We start from the raw sequence: 20,468 nt of genomic DNA on the forward strand, positions 1-20,468 counted from the left end.
TGTGACTCCTGCTTTCTTTTGGTCTCCGTTTGCATGAAATATTTTTTTCCAGCCCTTCACTTTTAGTCTGTATCTGTCTCTTGTTTTGAGGTGGGTCTCTTGTAGACAGCATATATAGGAGTCTTGTTTTTGTATCCATTCAGCCAGTCTTTGTCTTTTGGTTGGGGCATTCAACCCATTTACATTTAGGGTAATTATTGATAGGTGTGGCCCCATTGCCATTTACTTTGTTGTTTTGGGTTCACGTTTATACAACCTTTCTGCATTTCCTGTCTAGAGAAGATCCTTTAGCATTTGTTGAAGAGCTGGTTTGGTGGTGCTGAATTCTCTCAGCTTTTGCTTGTCTGTAAAGGTTTTGAATTCTCCTTCATATCTGAATGAGATCCTTGCTGGATACAGTAATCTAGGTTGTAGGTTATTCTCTTTCATTACTTTCAGTACGTCCTGCCATTCCCTTCTGGCCTGGAGGGTTTCTATTGATAGATCAGCTGTTATCCTTATGGGAATCCCTTTGTGTGTTATTTGTTGTTTTTCCCTTGCTGTTTTTAATATTTGTTCTTTGTGTTTGATCTTTGTTAATTTGATTAATATGTGTCTTGGGGTGTTTCGCCTTGGGTTTATCCTGTTTGGGACTCTCTGGGTTTCTTGGACTTGGGTGGCTATTTCCTTCCCCATTTTAGGGAAGTTTTCAGCTATTATCTCCTCGAGTATTTTCTCATGGCCTTTCTTTTTGTCTTCTTCTTCTGGGACTCCTATGATTCAAATGTTGGGGTGTTTCACAGTGTCCCAGAGGTCCCTGAGGTTGTCCTCATTTCTTTTGATCCTTTTTTCTTTTTTCCTCTCTGCTTCATTTATTTCCACCATTTTATCTTCTACCTCACTTATCCTATCTTCTGCTTCCGTTATTCTACTCTTGGTTCCCTCCAAAGTGTTTTTGATCTCATTCATTGCATTATTCATTTTTAATTGACTCTTTTTTATTTCTTCTAGGTCTTTATTAAACATTTCTTGAATCTTTTCAATCTTTGTTTCCAGGCTATTTATCTGTAACTCCATTTTGTTTTCAAGATTTTGGATCATTTTTATTATCATTATTCTAAATTCTTTTTCAGGTAGATTCCCTATCTCCTCCTCTTTTGTTTGACTTGGTGGGCATTTTTCATGTTCCTTTACCTGTTGGGTATTTCTTTGCCTTTTCATCTTGTTTAGATTGCTGTATCTGGAGTGGGCTTTCTGTATTCTGGAGGTCTGTGGTTCCTTTTTATTGTGGAGGATTAACCCAGTGGGTGGGGTTAGACGATTGGCTTGTCAAGGTTTCCTGGTTAGGGAGGCTTGCGTCAGTGTTCTGGTGCGTGGAACTTGATTTCTTCTCTTTGGAGAGCAATGGAGTGCCCAGTAATGAGTTTTTAGATGGGTCTATGTGTTAGGTGTGACCTTGGGCAGCCTGTATGTTGATGTTCAGGGCTATGTTCCTGCGTTGCTGGAGAATTTGCGTGGTATGCCTTGCTCTAAAACTTATTGGCTCTTGGGTGGTGGTTGGTTTCAGTGTAGGTATGAAGGCTTTTGGACAGTCACTTATTACTTAAAGTTCCATGTAGTCAGGAGTTTTCTGGTGTTCTCAGGTTTTGGGCTTAAGTCTCCTGCCTCTGGATTTCAGTTTTATTCTTCCTGTAGTCTCAGGACTTCTCCAACTATACAGCCCTGATAAGAAAACTTCTAGGTTAATGGTGAAAAGATTCTCCCCCGTTAGGGACACCCAGAGAGGTTCACAGAGTTACATGAAGAAGAGGAGAGGGAGGAGGGAGATAGAGATGAGCAGGAGGAGAAAAAAGGGGACTCAAGAGGAGAGAGACAGATCTACGCAGCTGTCTGTTCCCAGAGTGTTCTCCGTAGCCCAGTCACCTACAAAGATTCACAGAATTGGATTGGGAAGAGAAGGGGAAAGGAGGAAATAGAGGTGTTTTGAGGTAGAAAACAGAGAGTCAAGATTGGGAGAGAATAATCTTCAGTTTAAAAATAGGGCTTCTTTTTTTTTTTTTTTGTAAGGTTATAGTGTATTGAAAATGAAAATGAAGGAGTAGTAGAGGAGTACTAGAGGACTTTGAAAGAAATAAGAGAAAAAGAAAAATAGAAAAAAGAAGAGAAAAAGGAAAGAAAAAAAAGAAGAAAAAAGAAAAAAAAGAAAAAAAAAGAAAAAGAAAAAAAAAGAAAAAAAAATTTTTTTTTCCCTAATTAAAAAAATCGTAAAAATCTATGGAAATGAAAATTAAGGAGTAATGGGGGTGTAATAGGGGATTTTAAAGGAAAATAAAAGAGAAAAAATAAAAAAGAAAAAAGAAAACAAAGAAAAAAAAAAAAAGAAAAAAGTAAAATTATATCTAGGAGTTTCTCTGGAGCTGTTGTGGTCAGTGTGGGTTCGGCTCAGTTTCAGATAGCTCCTCGTTCCAGCTTACGCTTCTCGATATCTACAGGCCCCTTCCAGTGTAGTCAGTGTTTTCTAGAGGGATTTTAATCTGTTGCACCAGTCCCTTCTGAAGCGGTTCCCTTTGTTTATTTGGCTTCTGTTTGCCGGTCTCTTCAGAGCCTCATTTCCGCCCTGACACAGGCGGGCGGAGGTGGACTCTTATTCAGGTAGCTAGTTCCGTCGCTCCGCGGGGATGGGCTTGCGCCGCGGGGATGGGCTGGCGCTGCCGGGAGGGGCTGACGCTGCTCTCTCCTTCTGCGCTGCTCAGGCTCACGGCTGTTCTATATGGAGCGCGCCCCGCGCTGCGCAAGGTTCCAGCCCTCCGGTGTTCCACAAAAGCGCGGAAGGAAAAGCTGCGCCTGCTCTCAGTGCCTTCCCCGTCAGAGCGGTCCAGGCAGCCAGGGGCTTGGTGGGTGCACTCTCCCCAGGTGTGGCGCGCCCCCTCCCCTCCGCGGACCCAGTCTCAGTTTCCGCTGGCGCCAGTCGGGTGCGCGCGCCTTCTGCCCTCCGCGGCCCCAGCCCCAGTCCCCGCCCGCGCCGGTCGGGTGCCTGCGCCCTGTGTCTCGCCGCGACCTTCCCCTCCCCCCTGCCTCCGGCGGGGCTGGGCTGGTCCGCAGCCTGCGAGCTCCTCTCTGGACCCTCTCGGTCTCTTTGTTCTGCGAACGGCCGGCAGTGTGTTCCGGCCGGTTAATTTTCTCTCTCTCTTTTGGTCTCCCACAGTTCAAGTTGGCAACTCACAGAAGCTCCCTCCGATTGTCCTCAGGGCACTCAGGCCCGGACCGTACCCCAAGCAATGCCGCCTAAGACTTCCCGGGACGGATCTCCGTCCTTAACTCTTTTGTCTCACTTTTTATCTTTTATATTTTGTCCTACCTCCTTTCGAAGACAATGGGCTGCTTTTCTGGGCGCCTGATGACCTCAGCTAGCGATCAGAAGTTGTTTTGCGAAGTTTGCTCTGTGTTCAGCTATTCTTTTGATGAATTTGTAGGAGAGAAAGTGGTCTCCCCGTCCTACTCCTCCGCCATCTTCTCTGTCTTTTCTAAAACCAGCTTAAACATCTGGAAGTTCACGATTCACATTATTGTTGAAGCCTGACTTGGAGAATTTTGAGCATTACTTTGGTAGCGTGTGAGATGAGTGCAATTGTGCAGTAGTTTGAGCATTCTTTGGCATTGTATTTCTTAGCGATTGGAATGAAAACTGACCTTTTCCAGTCCTGTGGCCACTGCTAAGTTTTCCAAATTTCCTGGCATATTGAGTGCAGCACTTTCACAGCATGATCTTTTAGGATTTGAAATAGCTCAACTGGAATTCCATCACCTCCACTAGCTTTGTTTGTAGTGATGCTTCTTAAGGCCCACTTGACTTCACATTCCAGGTTGTCTAGCCCTAGGTGAGTGATCACACCATCATGATTATCTGATGAAGATAATCATGAAGATTTTTTTTGTACAGTTCTGTGTATTCTTGCTGCCTCTTCTTAATATCTTCTGCTTCTGTTAGGTCCATACCATTTCTGTCCTTTATTGAGCCCATCTTTCATGAAGTGTTTCCTTGGTATCTCTAATTTTCTTGAAGAGATCTCTAGTCTTTCCCATTCTATTGTTTTCCTCTATTTCTTTGCATTGATCACTGAGTAAAGCTTTCTTATCTCTCTTTGCTATTCTTTGGAACTCTGCATTCAAATGGGTATATCTTTCCTTTTCTCCTTTGCTTTTCACGTCTCTTCTTTTCACAGCTATTTGTAAGGCCTCCTCAGACAGCCATTTTGCTTTAGAATTTCTTTTTCTTGGGGATGGTCTTGTTCCCTGTCTCCTGTACAATGTCACAAACTTCTGTCAATAGTTCTTCAGGCACTCTGTCTATCAGATCTAGTTCCTTAAATATATTTCTCATTTCCACTGTATAATCATAAGGGATTTGATTTAGGTCATACTTGAATGGTCTAGTGTTTTCCCCCACTTTCTTCAATTTAAGTCTGAATTTGCCAATAAGGAGTTCATGATCTGAGCCACAGTCAGCTCCTGGTCTTGTTTTTGCTGACTGTATAGAGCTCCATCTTTGGATGCAAAGAAAATAATCAGTCTGATTTCAGTGTTGGCCATCTGGTGATGTCCATGTGTAGAGTCTTCTCTTGTGTTGTTGGAAGAGGGTGTTTGCTATGACCAGTGTGGTCTCTTGGAAAAACTCTATTAGCTTTTGCCCTGCTTCATTTTGTACTCCAAGGCCAAATCTGCCTGTTACTCCAGGTGTTTCTTGACTTCCTACTTTTGCATTCCAGTCCCCTATAATGAAAAGGACATCTTTTTTGGATGTTAGTTCTAAAAGGTCTTGTAGGCCTTCATAGAACTGTTCAACTTCAGCTTCTTCAGCATTACTGGTCAGGGCATAGACTTGGATTACAATGATATTGTATGATTTGCCTTGGAAATGAACAGAGATCATTTTGTCATTTATGAGATTGCATCCAAGTACTGCCTTTCGGACTCTTTTGTTGACTATGGTGGCTACTCCATTTCTTTTAAGGGATTCCTGCCCACAGTAGTAGATACAATGGTCATCTCAGTTAAATTCACCCATTCCAGTCCATTTTAGTTTGCTGATTCCTAGAGTGTTGACGTTCAATCTTGCCATCTCCTGTTTGACCACTTCCAATTTGCCCTGATTCATGGACCCAACATTCCAGGTTCCTATGCAATATTGCTCTTTACAGCATTGGACCTTGCTTCCATCACCAGTCATATCCGCAACTGTGTGTTGTTTTTGCTTTGGCTCTGTCCTTTCATTCTTTTGAAGTTATTTCTCCACTGATCTCCAGTAGCATATTGTGCACCTACTGACCTGGGGAGTTCATCTTTCAGTGTCCTATCTTTTTGCCTTTTCATACTGTCTGTGGGGTTCTCAAGGCAAGAATACTGAAGTGGTTTGCCATTCCCTTCTCCAGTGGACCACATTTTGTCAGAACTCTCCGCATAAACTTTTAAAAAACGTTAAGGTGTAAGAAACTGACAGAGGAAGAACCAAAGGAACTGACAGAGAAAACGTAGAGAACAATTTATCCACTTCAGGGGCCTCAGTGGTAGAAGGTGACAGACTGACCATGGTATAGGTGCATTTTGCAAGTTGACCTGGGCTCCATGCCTGCGGTACCATGGTCGTGGCTATACTGTTTGGGCAGAAATTGAAACAGAAAACCAGAAAAAGATGCAAATGAAAATTGTGGGTAGTCATGTGTATTTTGTGGTGATTAGAACAGGTTGGCCTGACCTACTGTCAGTCTACAATACCCTGAGCCTGGAAAGCTCTGCTTCCCTCTCTTATTTGAAAAGTCTAGTATGTAAGAGCTGGTTAATGGAAGGAAGAAAAACATATGCCGTATGTGCGAACCCCACACCTGCCTGTACTTCCTGTGTGTGTGTAACTGTTCATAGCATCATAGCACACTCTTCAGTGTAAAGGAAATATGCGTACCTATACATGGAGAATCAGATGTACTGTTGATTACATTAAGACTCTACAAATCAAAACTCTTCAGTTTGATAGGCAAGGACTTCTATAACCTGTTTCCACCTCATTTTTGAGTTCTTCCTTTCCCTTCTGCATAACAATTTTTTCTAGACAAATATGTTTTTTTTTCTTTTCTGTCCCTGCTTCTCCCATTTTTTCATGTTTGCTTCCAATTCTCCATGTGAGAGATGTACTTTAGTTTTAATCCGCTCCTTGAGATTTCTTCTTCTATGTGATTTATCTTATTCCTTGTCCTGCTTCAAGAATATGGTTGTTTTTGTTGTTTGTTACTTTGTATTATTAGTTCTCAGTCACATTGCCCAGTGTACCTAACCCCGCCTTTCTTGCTCTGAGCAGATAAATTATCTAATACTTTATTGGACAAATCTAGGTCATGTAGCATAAACTATTTCAAATCCTTTCCTTTTAATCTCAGAATATGTCAGTTTCTCTTTAGCTCTCAAAAAAAGGTGTCAGTGAAGAGTCAGTTGGCCCAACCACCACAGTCATTGCTGCGTCGTTAATGGCCAGATGCTAGAATGCTAAAGTAGAGAGCCACAGTGCAGTGAGAAGAACCCAGAGCTACTGACTAGAATATGTGGCTTCATTGGCACCCCACTCCAGTACTCTTGCCTGGAAAAATCCCAGGGACAGAGGAGCCTGGTAGGCTGCAGTCCCTGGGGTCGCTGCAAGTCAGACATGACTGAGCGGCTTCTCTTTCACTTTTCACTTTCATGCATTGGAGAAGGAAATGGCAACCCACTCCAGTGTTCTTGCCTGGAGAATCCCAGGGACAGAGGAGCCCGATGGGCTGCTGTCTCTGGGGTCACACAGAGTCGGACACAACTACAGCGACTCAGCAGCAGCAGCAGCAGTCCATTTCTGGGTTTCCCAAATGACACTTGGGTAAAGAATTTGCCTGCCAATGCAGCAGACAAAGAGACCCAGTTTGATCCGCAGGTCAGGAAGATTCCCTGGAGTAGGAAATGACAATCCACTCCAGTATTCTTGCCTGGAGAATCCCAGGGACAGAGGAGCCTGGTGGGCTACAGTCCGTGGGGTTGCACAGAGGCGACACGACTGAAGTGACTTCGCACGCACAGTCCCTCTCTGATAGTGTTACATACTTACTCTCTGGGTACCCTTCACTATTCTCCCATCTGAAAATAAAAGGCCATGTCTTCAACTCTGCTGATGGTTTATCCTTATTTTTCTTCTAGCCACAAATGTTTCAAAGATTGTCCTTTCTTTTTGACTTCACTTCATCATTATTTCCCACTTCTCAACCTGGTAACGTGGCTTTTGTTTCTATTACTTACCCATCTCAAAACCCCAAGTCTTCCCAACATCTCTTTTTTATCTCTCTGAAGGACTGCTGATCTCTGGCATCTTTAGTTTTCATAATTCTTCCCCCTTTTTAATACGTTTGATTTCAGTGACTTCTCTGGTGGCTCAGACGGTAAAAGCATCTGCCTATAATGCAGGAGACCCAGGTTCAGTCCCTGGGTCAGTAAGATCTCCTGGAGAAGGAAATGGCAACCCACTCCAGTACTCTTGCCTGGAAAATCCCATAGACGGAGGAGCCTGGTAGGCTATAGTCCATGGGGTTGCAAAGAGTTGAACACAACTGAGCGACATCACTTTCAGGCAAGCTTTCTACAAAAATTATTGAACATCTCCCTGTGCCAGTCACTACTCTAGTGCTAAGGATACAGTCATGACCCCTGTCCTCATATTGCATTGGAGCCTTGTGACAAAAACAGACATTAGTCAACTAACCTGACATATAAATATAGAACTCTAGCTGTGATAAGAGCTGTGAACGAGAGGAACATTGTGTTATGGGAACACTGAATAGGAAGATGTGTTCTAGTCTGATTTCTCCTTTGAGAAATTGAGCATTGACTAAGACTTGAAGTATGCATAGAGTAAACTTAAAGAAGTAAGGGATGAGGAGAATGGTGTACCTGGCCAAGAATGTAGTGAAAACTTCTGGGGCAATAGGGAGTCAACTGTGTGTGAGGTAAAGAAGATATGGATGAAGGTAAAAAGATTGAGACTATCTGAAAGGAAGATAGGGACCAGACTGTGCCAGAACTGAAATCATGTTAAGGGGTCTGTCCTTAATTCAAAGACAATGGGAAGCCATTGGGATGGTGTGTGTGTGTGTGTGTGTGTGTGTGTGTGAGAGAGAGAGAGAGAGAGAGAGAGAGAGACATACTGTGCTTAGAAGCAATCTTTGGCTAATATATGGATTGAAGAGGAGATGCAACTAAGAGATGACGACACAATTTCAGGGAACAGATGATACTTTCTGTTGTGGATATGGGCTTCCAAGGTGGCACAGTGTTAAAGAATCTGCCTCCTAAGGCAGGAAACACAGGATCTTCCTCCCTGGGTCAGGAAGATCCCCTGGAGGAGGAAATGGCAACCCACTCCAGTATTCTTGCCTGGAGAATCCTATGGACAGAGGAGCCTGGCAGACTACAGTCGATGGGGTCGCAAAGAGTCAGACTCGACTGACCACATGTACATACAAGTTCAGGGAACAGATGATGCTTTCTGTATTGGGGATAGAGAAAAATAGACAGATGCAGGAGATAGAAAGTGAAATTGACAGGTCTCAATAGAGATGAAATTAGGGTGAGGGATATGTCATGCTTGTCTGCTGAGTTTCTGACTGTGGAGAGTGGATAGTTTCCCAGTTGCTCTTCCAGTTGATCCCTAAGTGAGGTTGCTCTTGCAGGGCTACTCTCAGCTCCCTCTTCTACACTCTCTCCCTTGGTGGCCCTTTAATTTTCAGGCTTAAGCTCCCATTTCGACAAGATGTTGCCCAAACCCAAAATGCTATTTACTCCAGAGGGCACAAGTTGGTGGCCCATTTGCCAGAGAGCCATGTTCTGTTTATCCTTCAGTATTCTTTTTAATTTAAAAATACAAATTACAAAACATTTAAAAATCAGAAACTTTTACAAAAAAATCCATATTTATAACTCTCTAAAATTTGGAAACCCCATCAACACTGAACCCATATTCTCTCATGTCCGCAGTTGATTGGCACTAGTGACGGCTGATCCTGTGAGTCTAAGCACGTATTTTCCACTTTGCCGTAGTCTCTGGCATCTGGGCACCTGGCCAGCACAGCCACTGAGCTCTTGTTTGGTCTCTGAAGGCATTGGCTTTGAAACCTCAGATTTAGTCCAATCACCTCAGGATGTAGAGTGTGCCAAGGAGAGGAGGTGCCTTAACCAGCATCATACCACTAAAAACGAACTCAACCAGTGCTCAAATCTCAGAGTCTTTCCACTCCCTGTACTGATTTATGCTAATGCTGAAAACTTCAGCCTCCTACCACTTGGCAGTTGGCATCATAGCAATTGTTAGGCTGAGATATCTGACCAGTTCAATCAGAGACATTTTATGTTTACGTATTTGAATCCCTTATTTTTAATAGAGGTTTACATATATTTAAAATGATATGAAAAGTCCAACTATTACTATATAAAAGCTTTACTCATATCACTGTTGTTTGTTTGTTTGTTTCTCTAGAACTCTTAGAACGATCTCTAGCCCTTTTAAACAAAAGTCAACAACTCACTGACTTCATAGAAAAAATCAAGTGTGATGGACCTAATGTAAATGCTGAGATGATTCAGGGAGCTCAAAACAGCTGCCTGAAGATCGACAGTCTTCTTGAACTTCTCCAAGACAGGAGGCGGCAACTAGACAAGTACCTGAAGCAACAGCAGCAGGAATTGAGTCAGGTTCTGCAGATGTGTCAGTGGGACCAACAGGAAAGTCAGGTAACCTCAAGGGGCACTGATGGTATCCTGACCTTGGCTAGTGAAATTGGCTTGTTGTATGGATGATCACTGTCATGGTCAAATCCTTTGGTCTTTGATCCAAAGTACCATGTTGCTTTCCCAAGCAAGTAATATAAAAACAAAGATTTTATTTCTTTTCATTGTAATCCTCATTTTTTTAAATGGGAGGATATCCACTAGCAGTTTTGAAAATGACTAGGTCCTATTGTTGGATTTGCTTTCTTGTTTCCATCCAGGTCACTACTTTTAGATACATTTTTTTGAAATTGGAAAATGTTCATTGTGATTTTCTTGAATGTTGGAGATGTGCGATGGTGCTGAATTGTACTAGATTGTTGCTAATGCCAGTGAAAGTCTATCAGCCTAAAATAGAGATAATGTTCTTAGAGGAGCAGTCTGATACCAATGAAGAAATATAACCTTGGCCTATGGTTGGATGCTCAGTGGTTAGAGGGGTTTGGAGTGGGAGGTTGATGAGCACAGGCTTGTCAGAGCTCATTATCCAGACTATCGGCCCAGCGCTGGTCATTTGTCACTGTGTTTGCTCTACGTTCCTTGTGTCCCAATCACTTGAGAGTAAGAGTGGATAGAACTTTTTGCAAAACCCCAGCTCAAATAGGTTGGATATTTATTGCTATGTTTATAACTGCCCCAGTCCCATGCTTCAACCCATACAGATTAAGTGGAAGGAATTTTTAGGGAGAAATGATGTGGAAGTAGGTATCCTGGTCTAGATGCATAAGAAAGATGCATACTTTATATTATTGCTCCAGTCTAAACTGGAGAGATTGACATAACAAATATGAGTCCAGGAGAGCTGGTTCTTTCAAGCTGGAAAAATGAGGATTTAAATGACAACTAACCTTTCAGGTAATACTTACTGAGTACCCACTGTTTGCAGTACTGCTGTGCTTAGTCGCTCAGTCATGTCTGACTCTTTGCAGCCCCATGGACTTGTAGTCTGCCAGGTGCACCTACTGTATACCAGGTCCTACTATAAGTACTGGGGATACACAACATACAAGATAAAGTCTTTTTCCTCTAGTGATTTTCCTTCAATGCATTTCCTTAGGAATTTCCCTTCTAATCCTAAGCATTTTCTAATGCTTATCTGTCAATAACCTCAGCACTACTGACAGTTGGTGCTAGGTAATTCCTTTGGGAGGCTGTCCTGGGCACTCTCGTGTGGTGAGCAACATTCCTGGCCTTCTATCTATCAGATGCCAGTAGAATATACTCTAATTGTAACAACCAAAAAGGTCTCCAGACATTGCTAAATGTCCCCTGGGGGGCAAAATTACCCCCAGATGAGAACCATGATTCTAGTGCTTTTTGTTGTTATTGTTCAGTTGCTAAGTCACGTCTGACTCTTTGTGACCCCGTGGACTGTAGCCCTCCAGGCCCCTCTGTCCATGAGATTTGCCTTCTAGAATACTGAAGTGGGTGGCCATTTCCCCTTCCAGGGGTACAATAATAAACAAATGAACAATGACAAGTGCTATAAAGAAGATTAACTAGGGCAGTGAATTTTGCCTTTTGTTGATCTACTTTTAATCAGAGAAGGAATCATAGAAGGCCTCTCTGAGGAGGTGTCATTGGACAGACACCCAAATGCAGACACCGCCAGACACATAGTCATCTTGCATTTTGTCACCTCCTCCTCTAAGTCACTATACATGTCTCAGCCCATCTCCACTTTCATCCCATTTTCCTTGGCTACCGTTTGCTGTCCTGCTTCTGCTGTGCTTTGCCTGCTAAGCCACAGCCCTTCCCCAGTTTAGTTCTTCCCCCACCACACCTTTACATGCTGATTATCCAGAATTCTTTTGTCTAATGCAGTAGTCTTTAACTGAGAATTCTGGTACAGCAAGGGATTTCCTGGTGGCTCAGACAGTAAAGGGTTTGTCCACAATGCAGGAGACCCTGGTTCAATCCCTGGGTCAGGAAGATCCCCTGGAGAAGGAAATGGTAACCCACTCCAATATTCTTGCCTGGAAAATCCCAAGGGTGGAGAAGCCTGGTGGGCTCCAGTCCACGGGGTCGCACAGAGTTGGGCACAACTCAGCGATTGACACTTTCACTTTCACTTTCTGGCACAGCAAAGGAGAATTAATGCTCAGGACAAGAAAAAACATACAGTTGTTTATCAGACAACTGTTTCCAGAGTTCCTTGACCTCCCCATTCCATAACACTCTACCCCTCTCTTTCTCTTTGTCCTTCTCTTTCTGCCCTAATCCTGACCTGAAGCCATGTTCCCAGAGATGCCGTTCACTTAAAAATAAACTTGCTATTTTCTTTCTATTGAATTCATAACGCCTAACCCCTACCTCTAGTGCTTCCAAGAATACATTAAAAGCTCCTCTAACTTAATCGTGTAGAGTAGTTTATCCCTTTTAAACTACAACCTCTCTTATCCAGAGACAGTCTATCTGCAAAGAGGCTTTCAAAACACAGAACAGTTTCCCAAGAATGAAAAAGCAGCTACTGTAAGTTTTATTTATTTTTAAGGTAGTAATTTTGCCTTTCTGCTTTGAGACTGTGACAATAATCATCCACTTATCCTCTGCAGTAAAAAATAAATAACCACATGAAGATTCAAAATGAACTATCTAATCTAGTCATGTGCTTAAGGGAAATCTAGATACCATGCCAACCCCAAAAAGCATAAAGATGTCTTGATAATAACTAAAGTAAGAGATTACAGAAGGTTTTTGATTTGGTGAGTTCTCTAACTTACATTGCTTCATATTTGGGGGAAAGTGTGTTCTTTTTGAGGGAGTGCTTTTTAAAATAAAATTTATTTATTAGAGAAGTTTTAGATTCATAGCAAAATTGAACAGAAAGTACATGATATCCTCTGTTCCCACACATGCACCACCTCTCCCACTATCAACATCCCCCAACACAGTGGTACATTTGTTTTAATTGATGAACCTACACTGACACATTATTATCACCCCAAGTCCATAGTATTCACTAGGGTTTACTCTGGGTGCAGTACATTCTATGGGTTTGGAAGAATATGTAATGACATATATCAACCATTTAGTACACAAAATATTCTGCTGCCCTAAGAATCATCTGCGTTCCACCTATTCATTCCACTCTGCCTAATCCTTGGCAAAAATGGATCTTTTTACTGTCTCCATAGTTTTGCCTTTTCCAGAATGTCATATTACTGAAATTGTATAATGTGTAACCATTTCAGATTGTCTTCTTTTGCATATTAATATGCATTTAAGATTTATCCATTTTTTTCATGACGACAACTCATTTCTTTTTAGCACTGAATAATATCCCATTGTCAGTCACCTACTGAAGGACAACTTGGTCGCTTCTAAGTTTTGACCATTATGAATAAAGCTGTAATTAGTATTCCATGTGCAGGTTTTTGTATGGACATAAGTTTTTAATTCATTTGGGTAAATAACAAGGAACACAGTTGCTGGATGATATATGCTAAGAGTATGTTTATAAGAAATAGCCAAACTGCCGTCCAAAGTGGCTGTACCACTTTCAACGAGAGTTGCTGTTGTTCCACGTCCTGTCAGCACTTGATGCTAAAGGGTCTTGGACTTTGGCCACTGTGATAGGAGCATAGCAGTATCTCATTGTTGTTTTAACAAGTCTAATCTTTAAATTGGAAATAATAACAATTCACAGACTTGTTCTAAGGATTAAAATCAATAACATGTGTAAAGCATGGAGCACAATGCCTACCATTTTAAAAGATGCTTAATAAATACTAGTTTTCTTATCATCGCTGTTCTTGGATATACCTTACAACTTATGAATTTTTTCTCATTTCATTCCTATTCATTCCCCTGGGTTTAGCATTGCTGTTGTTATATGTGTCTAAGTCTCTTAAAACTGTTTAGTTTTCAGAGGCTTCCATAGGTATCAGTTCAGTTGCTCAGTCATGTCTGACTCTTTGTGACCCCTTGAACCGCAGCATGCCAGGCCTTCCTATCCATCACCAACTCCCGGAGTTCACCCAAACTCATGTCCATTGAGTCTGTGATGCCATCCAACCATCTCATCCTCTGTCGTCCCCTTCTCCTCCTGCCCCCAATCCCTCCAAGTGTCAGGGTCTTTTCCAATGAGTCAGCTTTTCGCATCAGGTGGCCAAACTATTGGAGTTTCAGCTTCAGCATCAGTCCTTCCAATGAACACCCAGGACTGATCTCCTTCAGGATGGACAGGTTGGATCTTCCTTGCAGTCCAAGGGACTCTCAAGAGTCTTCTCCAACACCACAGTTCAAAAGTATCAATTCTTCAGTGCTCAGCTTTCTTTATAGTCCAACTCTCACATCCATACATGACTACTGGAAAAACCATAGCTTTGACTAGACGGACCTTTGTTGGCCAAGTAATGTCTCTCCTTTTTAATATGCTATCTAGGTTGGTCATAACTTTCCTTCCAAGGAGTAAGCATCTTTTAATTTCATGACTGCAGTCACCATCTGCAGTGATTTGGGAACCCAGAAAAATAAAGTCAGAAAAAAATAAAACCATAGGTATAGTAAGGCTTTAAGAATTCACAGCTGTGGTTACAAGAACCAGGCTTTCATTTAGACTCGACTCTTAATAGTCTAGAACCAAAATCAATTTAGTAATTATCTTAAGGATAAATTTTATTTTCAGTAAACCTGATCTATTTCCAAAATATACAGACAACTCATACAGCTCAGTATCAAAACAAAAACAAAAACAAAAACAAAACAAGAAAACAACCCAATCGGAAAATGGGCTGAAGATCTAAATTATTTCTCCAAAGAAGACATAAATCTGGCCAACAGGCACATGAAAACGTTCTTGCTCAGCATTGCTAATTATTAGAAAAATGCAGATCAAAACAACAGTGAGGTATCACCTCAAACAAATCACAGTGATTGTCACCAAAGAGTCTATAAATAGTAAATACTGGAGAGGATATGGAGAAAAGGGAACCCTCCTACACTGTTGGTGGGAGTGTAAATTGGTTCAACCACCATGGGGAACAATATGGAGGGTCCTTAAAAAACTAAAAGCAGAGTTATCATGTGATCTAGCAATCCCACTTCTGGGAGTGTATCTGGAACAATCTATGATTTGAAAAGATATATGCACCCCAGTGTTCATGATGTTGTTCTGCCAATAAGTCTTTGTGACCCTATGGACTGCCACATGCCAGGTTTCCCTGTCCTTCACCATCTCCTGGAGCTTGCCCAGATTCATGTCTACTGAGTCCTTGAAGCTATCTAACCATCTCATCCTCTACTGCCCCCTTCTCCTTTTGCCTTCAGTCTTTCCCAGCATCAGAGTCTTTCCCAAAGAGTCAGTTCTTTGCATCAGGTGACCAAAATATTGGAGCTTCAACTTCAGCATCAGTACTTCCAATGAATATTCAGGGTTGATTTTCCTTTCAAACGAATTGGTTTGATTTCCTTGATGTCCAAGGCACTCTTAAGAATCTTCTCCAGCACCACAATTTGAAGGCATCCATTCTTCAGTGCTCATCCTTCTTTATGGTCCAGCTCTCACATCCGTACAAGACTACTGGAAAAATCATAGATTTGACTATATGGACCTTTGTGGGCAAAATGATGTCTCTGCTTTTCAATATGCTGTCTAGGTTTGTCATAGCTTTACTTCAAAGGAGCAAGCATCTTTTAATTTTGTGGCTGAAGTCACCATTTGCCATGATTTTAGAATCCAAGAAAATAACATCTGTTACTGCTTCCACTGTTTCCCCATCTATTTGCCATGAAACAATAGGACTGGATGCTATGATCTTAGTTTTTTTCATGTAGAGTTTTAATCCAGTTTTTTCACTCTCCTCTTTCACCTCATCAAGAGGCTCTTTAGGTCCTCTTCACTTTCTGCCATTACCAGAGTGTTATCATCTGCCTATCTGAGGTTGTTGATATTTCTCCTGGCAATCTTGATTCCTACTGGTGATTCATCCTGGCTGCATTTTCACATGATGTACTCTGCATGTAAGTTAACTAAGCAGGGTGACATTTTACAGACTTGTTGTACTCCTTTCCCAATTTTGAACCAGTCCATTGTTCCATGTTTGGTTCTAACTGTTGCTTCTTGACCTGCATACAGGTTTCTCAGGAGACAGGTAAGGTAGTCTGATATTCCCATCTCTTCAAGAATATTCCACAGTTTGTTGTGATCCACACAGTCAAAGGCTTTAGCGTAGCCAATGAAGCAGAGTAGATGTTTTTCTGAAATTCCCTTGCTTTTCCTATGATCCAAAGAATGTTGGCAATTTGATCTCTGGTTCCTCTGCCTTTTCTAAACCCCACTTGTACATCTGGAAGTTCTCATTCACATACTGCTGAAGCCTGGCTTGAAGGATGTTGAGCATAACCTTACTAGCATGTGAAATGAGCACAGTTGTGCAGTAGTTTGTACATTCTTTGGCTCTTCCCTTCTTAGGAAATAGAATGAAAACTGACCTTTTCCAGTCCTGTGACCTCTGCTGAATTTTCCAAATTCACTGACATATTGAGTGCAGCACTTTAAATTCATGATCTTTTAGAGTTTGAAATAGCTTAGCTGGAATTCCATTATCTCCACTAGCCTTATTTGTAGTAATGCTTCCTAAGGCCCACTTGACTTCTGACTCCAGGATGTCAGGCTGTAGGTGAATGACCACACCGTCGTGGCTATCTGGGTCATTGACCTTGTTTTGTATAGTTCTTCTGTGTATTCTTGCCACCTCTTTTTAATCTCTTCTGCTTCTGTTAGATCCTTACTGTTTCTGTCCTTTATCCTGCCCATCCTTCCATGAAATGTTCCCTTGATTCTCCAATTTTCTTGAAGATCTCTAGTGTTTCCCATTCTATTTTTTTCCTCTATTTCTTTGCATTCTTTATTTAAGAAGACCTTTTTATCTCTCCTTGCTATTCTCTGGAACTCTACCTTCAGTTTGTATATCTTCCCTTTCTCCCTTGCTTTTTGCTTCTCTTCTTTCCTCAGCTGTGTGTAAAGCCTCCTCAGACAACCACTTTGCCTTAATGCAGTTCTTTTTCTTTGGGATGGTTTTGTTCATAATGTTCATAGCAGCACTATTTACTATAGCCAAGACATGGAAGCAACCTAAATGTCCATCAAAAAATGAATGGATAAAGATGTGGTATGTATAAACAGTAGAATATTACTCAGCCGTAGAAAGAATGAAATCATGCCATTTGCAGCACTGTGGATGGACCGAAAGATTATTATACATGTCTGAGGTAAGTCAGACAGAGAAGGATAAATATCATATGATATCACTATATTTAGAATCTAAAAAAATGATATTAATGAACCTGTCTACAAAACACAAATAGACATACAGATAGCAAACTTATGGTTACCAAAGGGGAGAGTAGGGGAGGGATAAATTAGGGGTTTGGGATTAAAATATACACACTACTATATGTAAAAGAGATAACCAGTAAGGACCTCCTGTATAGCACAAGGAACTATATTCACTGTATTGTAATAATCTGTAAAGGAAAAATATCTAATGTGTATGCATATATATATATATATTTATAACTGAATATGTCTGTGTGTGTATATGTACATATTGCTATATATCTGAAACTTACACAGCATTGTAAATCAACTATATTTCAATAAGAATTTTTAAAAAAAGGTCATGAGGGACTTTCCTGGCAGTCCAGTGGTTAAAACTCTGTGCTTCTACTACAGGGATTATGGGTTTGATCCATGGTCAGGGAGCTAAGACCCCATGTGTTGTGTGTGTCCAAAAGAAACAAAAAGATCATGAGACCAAAAAATAGATCTTTAAAGTTTATCAATAAATAAATTAATCCTTTCCTTACATATAAAATTTAAGACTCTTTGTCTTAAAACAGCCCATGTTATGTTTTCTTTCATAAATACCAGTAGCAGCAGCTCAAGTATTTAATAATGGTCACTGTTGCTTCTCTGTGCTTTTATGATCACAGATCCTGGGGCCAGCTTGTTCAGTTCAGTTCAGTCACTCAGTCATGTCCGACTCTTTGTGACCGCATGGACTGCAGCACGCCAGGCTTCCCTGCCCATCACCAACTCCCGGAGTTTACTAAAACTCATGTCCATAAAGTTGGTGATGCCATCCAACCCATCTCATCCTTTGCCGTCTCCTTCTCCTCCCACCTTCAGTCTTTCCTAGCATCAGGGTCTTTTCCAGTGAGTCAGTTCTTTGCATCAGGTGGCCAAAGTATTGGAGCTTGTTGACTGCATTTGAATCCTGACTCAGCCGTTTACCAGTTGAGTACCTGTATAATTATTTAACCTCCCTGAGTTTTCTCATCAGGGAAACCCATCAAAGGTCTTTTCTCATTTCAACCCATCAAATGAGCCTTCTGTAAAATGTGAGGTAATAGTACCTACACCACAGTGTTATTAGAATCATCAAACAAGTTATTGTATGTCAAGTGCTTAGAACAGTACCTGGTATATGGAAAATGCAATATTAGTATTAGCTTTTTTTATCATCATGTCTGAAAAGAGCAGTGCATTACATACTCCCCCAATCCTACTCATCTTTGCTCTCAGAAAGACTCAGTTCAGTTCAGTTCAGTCGCTCAGTCGTGTCCGACTCTTTGTGACCCCATGAATTGCAGCACGCCAGGCCTCCCTGTCCATCACCAACTCCCGGAGTTTACTCAAACTCATGCGCATCGAGTCGGTGATGCCATCCAGCCATCTCATCCTCTGTTGCCCCCTTCTCCTCCTGCCCCCAATCACTCCCAGCATCAGGCTCTTTTCCAATGAGTCAACTCTTCGCATGAGGTGGCCAAAGTACTGTAGTTTCAGCTTCAGCATCAATCCTTCCAATGAACACCCAGGACTGATCTCCTTCAGGATGGACTGGTTGGATCTCCTTGCAGTCCAAGGGACCCTAAAGAGTCTTCTCCAACACCACAGTTCAAAAGCATCAATTTTTTGGCACTCAGCTTTCTTCACAATCCAACTCTCACATCCATACATGACCACTGGAAAAAACATAGCCTTGACTAGACGGACCTTTGTTGGCAAAATAATGTCTCTGCTTTTTAATATGCTATCTAGGTTGGTCATAACTTTCCTTTCAAGGAGTAAGCGTCTTTTAATTTCATGGCTGCAGTCACCATCTGCAGTGATCTTGGAGCCCCCAAAATAAAGTCTGACACTGTTTCCACTGTCTCCCCATCTATTTCCCATGAAGTGATGGGACCAGATGCCATGATCTTAGTTTTCTGAATGTTGAGTTTTAAGCCAACCTTTTCACTCTCCTCTTTCACTTTCATCAAGAGGCTTTTTAGTTCCTCCTCACTTTCTGCCATAAGGGTGGTATCATCTGCATATCTGAGGTTATTGATATTTCTCCCAGAAATCTTGATTCCAGCTTGTGCTTCTTCCAGCCTAGCGTTTTTCATGATGTACTCTGCATATAAGTTAAATAAGCAGGGTGACAATATACAGCCTTGATGTACTCCTTTTCCTATTTGGAACCAGTCTGTTGTTCCATGTCCAGTTCTAACTTTTGCTTCCTGACCTGCATACAGGTTTCTCAAGAGGCAGGTCAGGTGGTCTGGTATTTCCATCTCTTCCAGAATTTTCCACAGTTTATTGGAAAATAAACTTTATTTTATTTGCTTTATTATCAGAAAGATTAGTCTTGTATTAAAGGCTAAATTCATTATTTATTTTGCTTTCACAAGGTATCATCAAATAAGTCACTTTTATATTCTTAGCCATACTTGTTTAATGGAAACCTAATTAGCAATTCAAACCAAAAATAGAATTGTATTTTTTCTGCTTATGATTTAATGTTTATCTATTAACGAGTTAAAACTATAGATTACTATCCATACAAATAATTGCAAATTAGCATTTGACTTCTGCTGTGTTTTAGACTTTTATAAGCGTGAGTATAGTCGCAGGCACGGGTACATTTATTACAGAAATAGCAAAGCAAGCATGCAAAAACTAATAACCTATGCATGTTATCTTGTTATCTTATTGCCTAATACTCAAATTAAACATGTCATAGACATAGTCTTGTGTCAAAAATACCATAGATAATCTTCATGTTGTATTTCATTCACTCTCTGAATGTAGCACAATTTAAATAATCTTACTGATGTGGAAGTAGAGTCTCTTCAGCTTTTCACTATTATAAATAATAAGTAAGATTTACTATGTTGATAATTCTGTGAACAAGGAAAGATTTTTAAATCCAGGTAGATAGAAGCATAATTATCTTACCTAAGTTTTCAAGTTTTTCCTGAATGTTTTATGTTAAAGTTTTGTTGAAGATATACTGAGGAAGGTTAGCAGTGGGGACACCAAACTGAATGTGATTCTGTTAGTAATTTGAATTCTATGATTGTCATGTTCCTGCTAGTAATTTGAGTTCTGTGATTGTCATGTTCCCAGATGAACTACCCCATAAAGCCTGGAAAACTGTGGAACCACAGAGACACATGCTTCATTGTAGGGTAAAGATAATTTTGTCAGTTCTGTACTTTTTTTTAGGGGACACAGGAGCGGTGAAACCTTCCATTAATAAAATAGCTTTGTCAATCATTTTAACCATGTAAGAAGAAGGAACATTAAATGGAGAATTAGAGCAAAGATTACTGATGAATAACAATGTGGATGTCTGAATAGCTAATGCATCTTCTTTCATAAGAGCCAT

General features: G+C 41.1%; 1 protein-coding gene across 1 annotated transcript in view; it reads left to right on the top strand.

Annotated features, from left to right (window-relative positions):
* The window catches only part of CCDC141 (coiled-coil domain containing 141), a 231,040-nt gene that overhangs the window by 74,902 nt on the left and 135,670 nt on the right, over nucleotides 1-20,468 (top strand). The window contains exon 5 of the mRNA XM_061135268.1: nucleotides 9,521-9,774. Within this exon, the coding sequence (XP_060991251.1) occupies nucleotides 9,521-9,774 (254 nt within the window). The remainder of the gene's footprint in view (nucleotides 1-9,520; nucleotides 9,775-20,468) is intronic.

Source organism: Dama dama, chromosome 33 (genome assembly GCF_033118175.1).
Source record: "Dama dama isolate Ldn47 chromosome 33, ASM3311817v1, whole genome shotgun sequence".
In the NCBI taxonomy this organism is placed as follows: domain Eukaryota; kingdom Metazoa; phylum Chordata; class Mammalia; order Artiodactyla; family Cervidae; genus Dama; species Dama dama.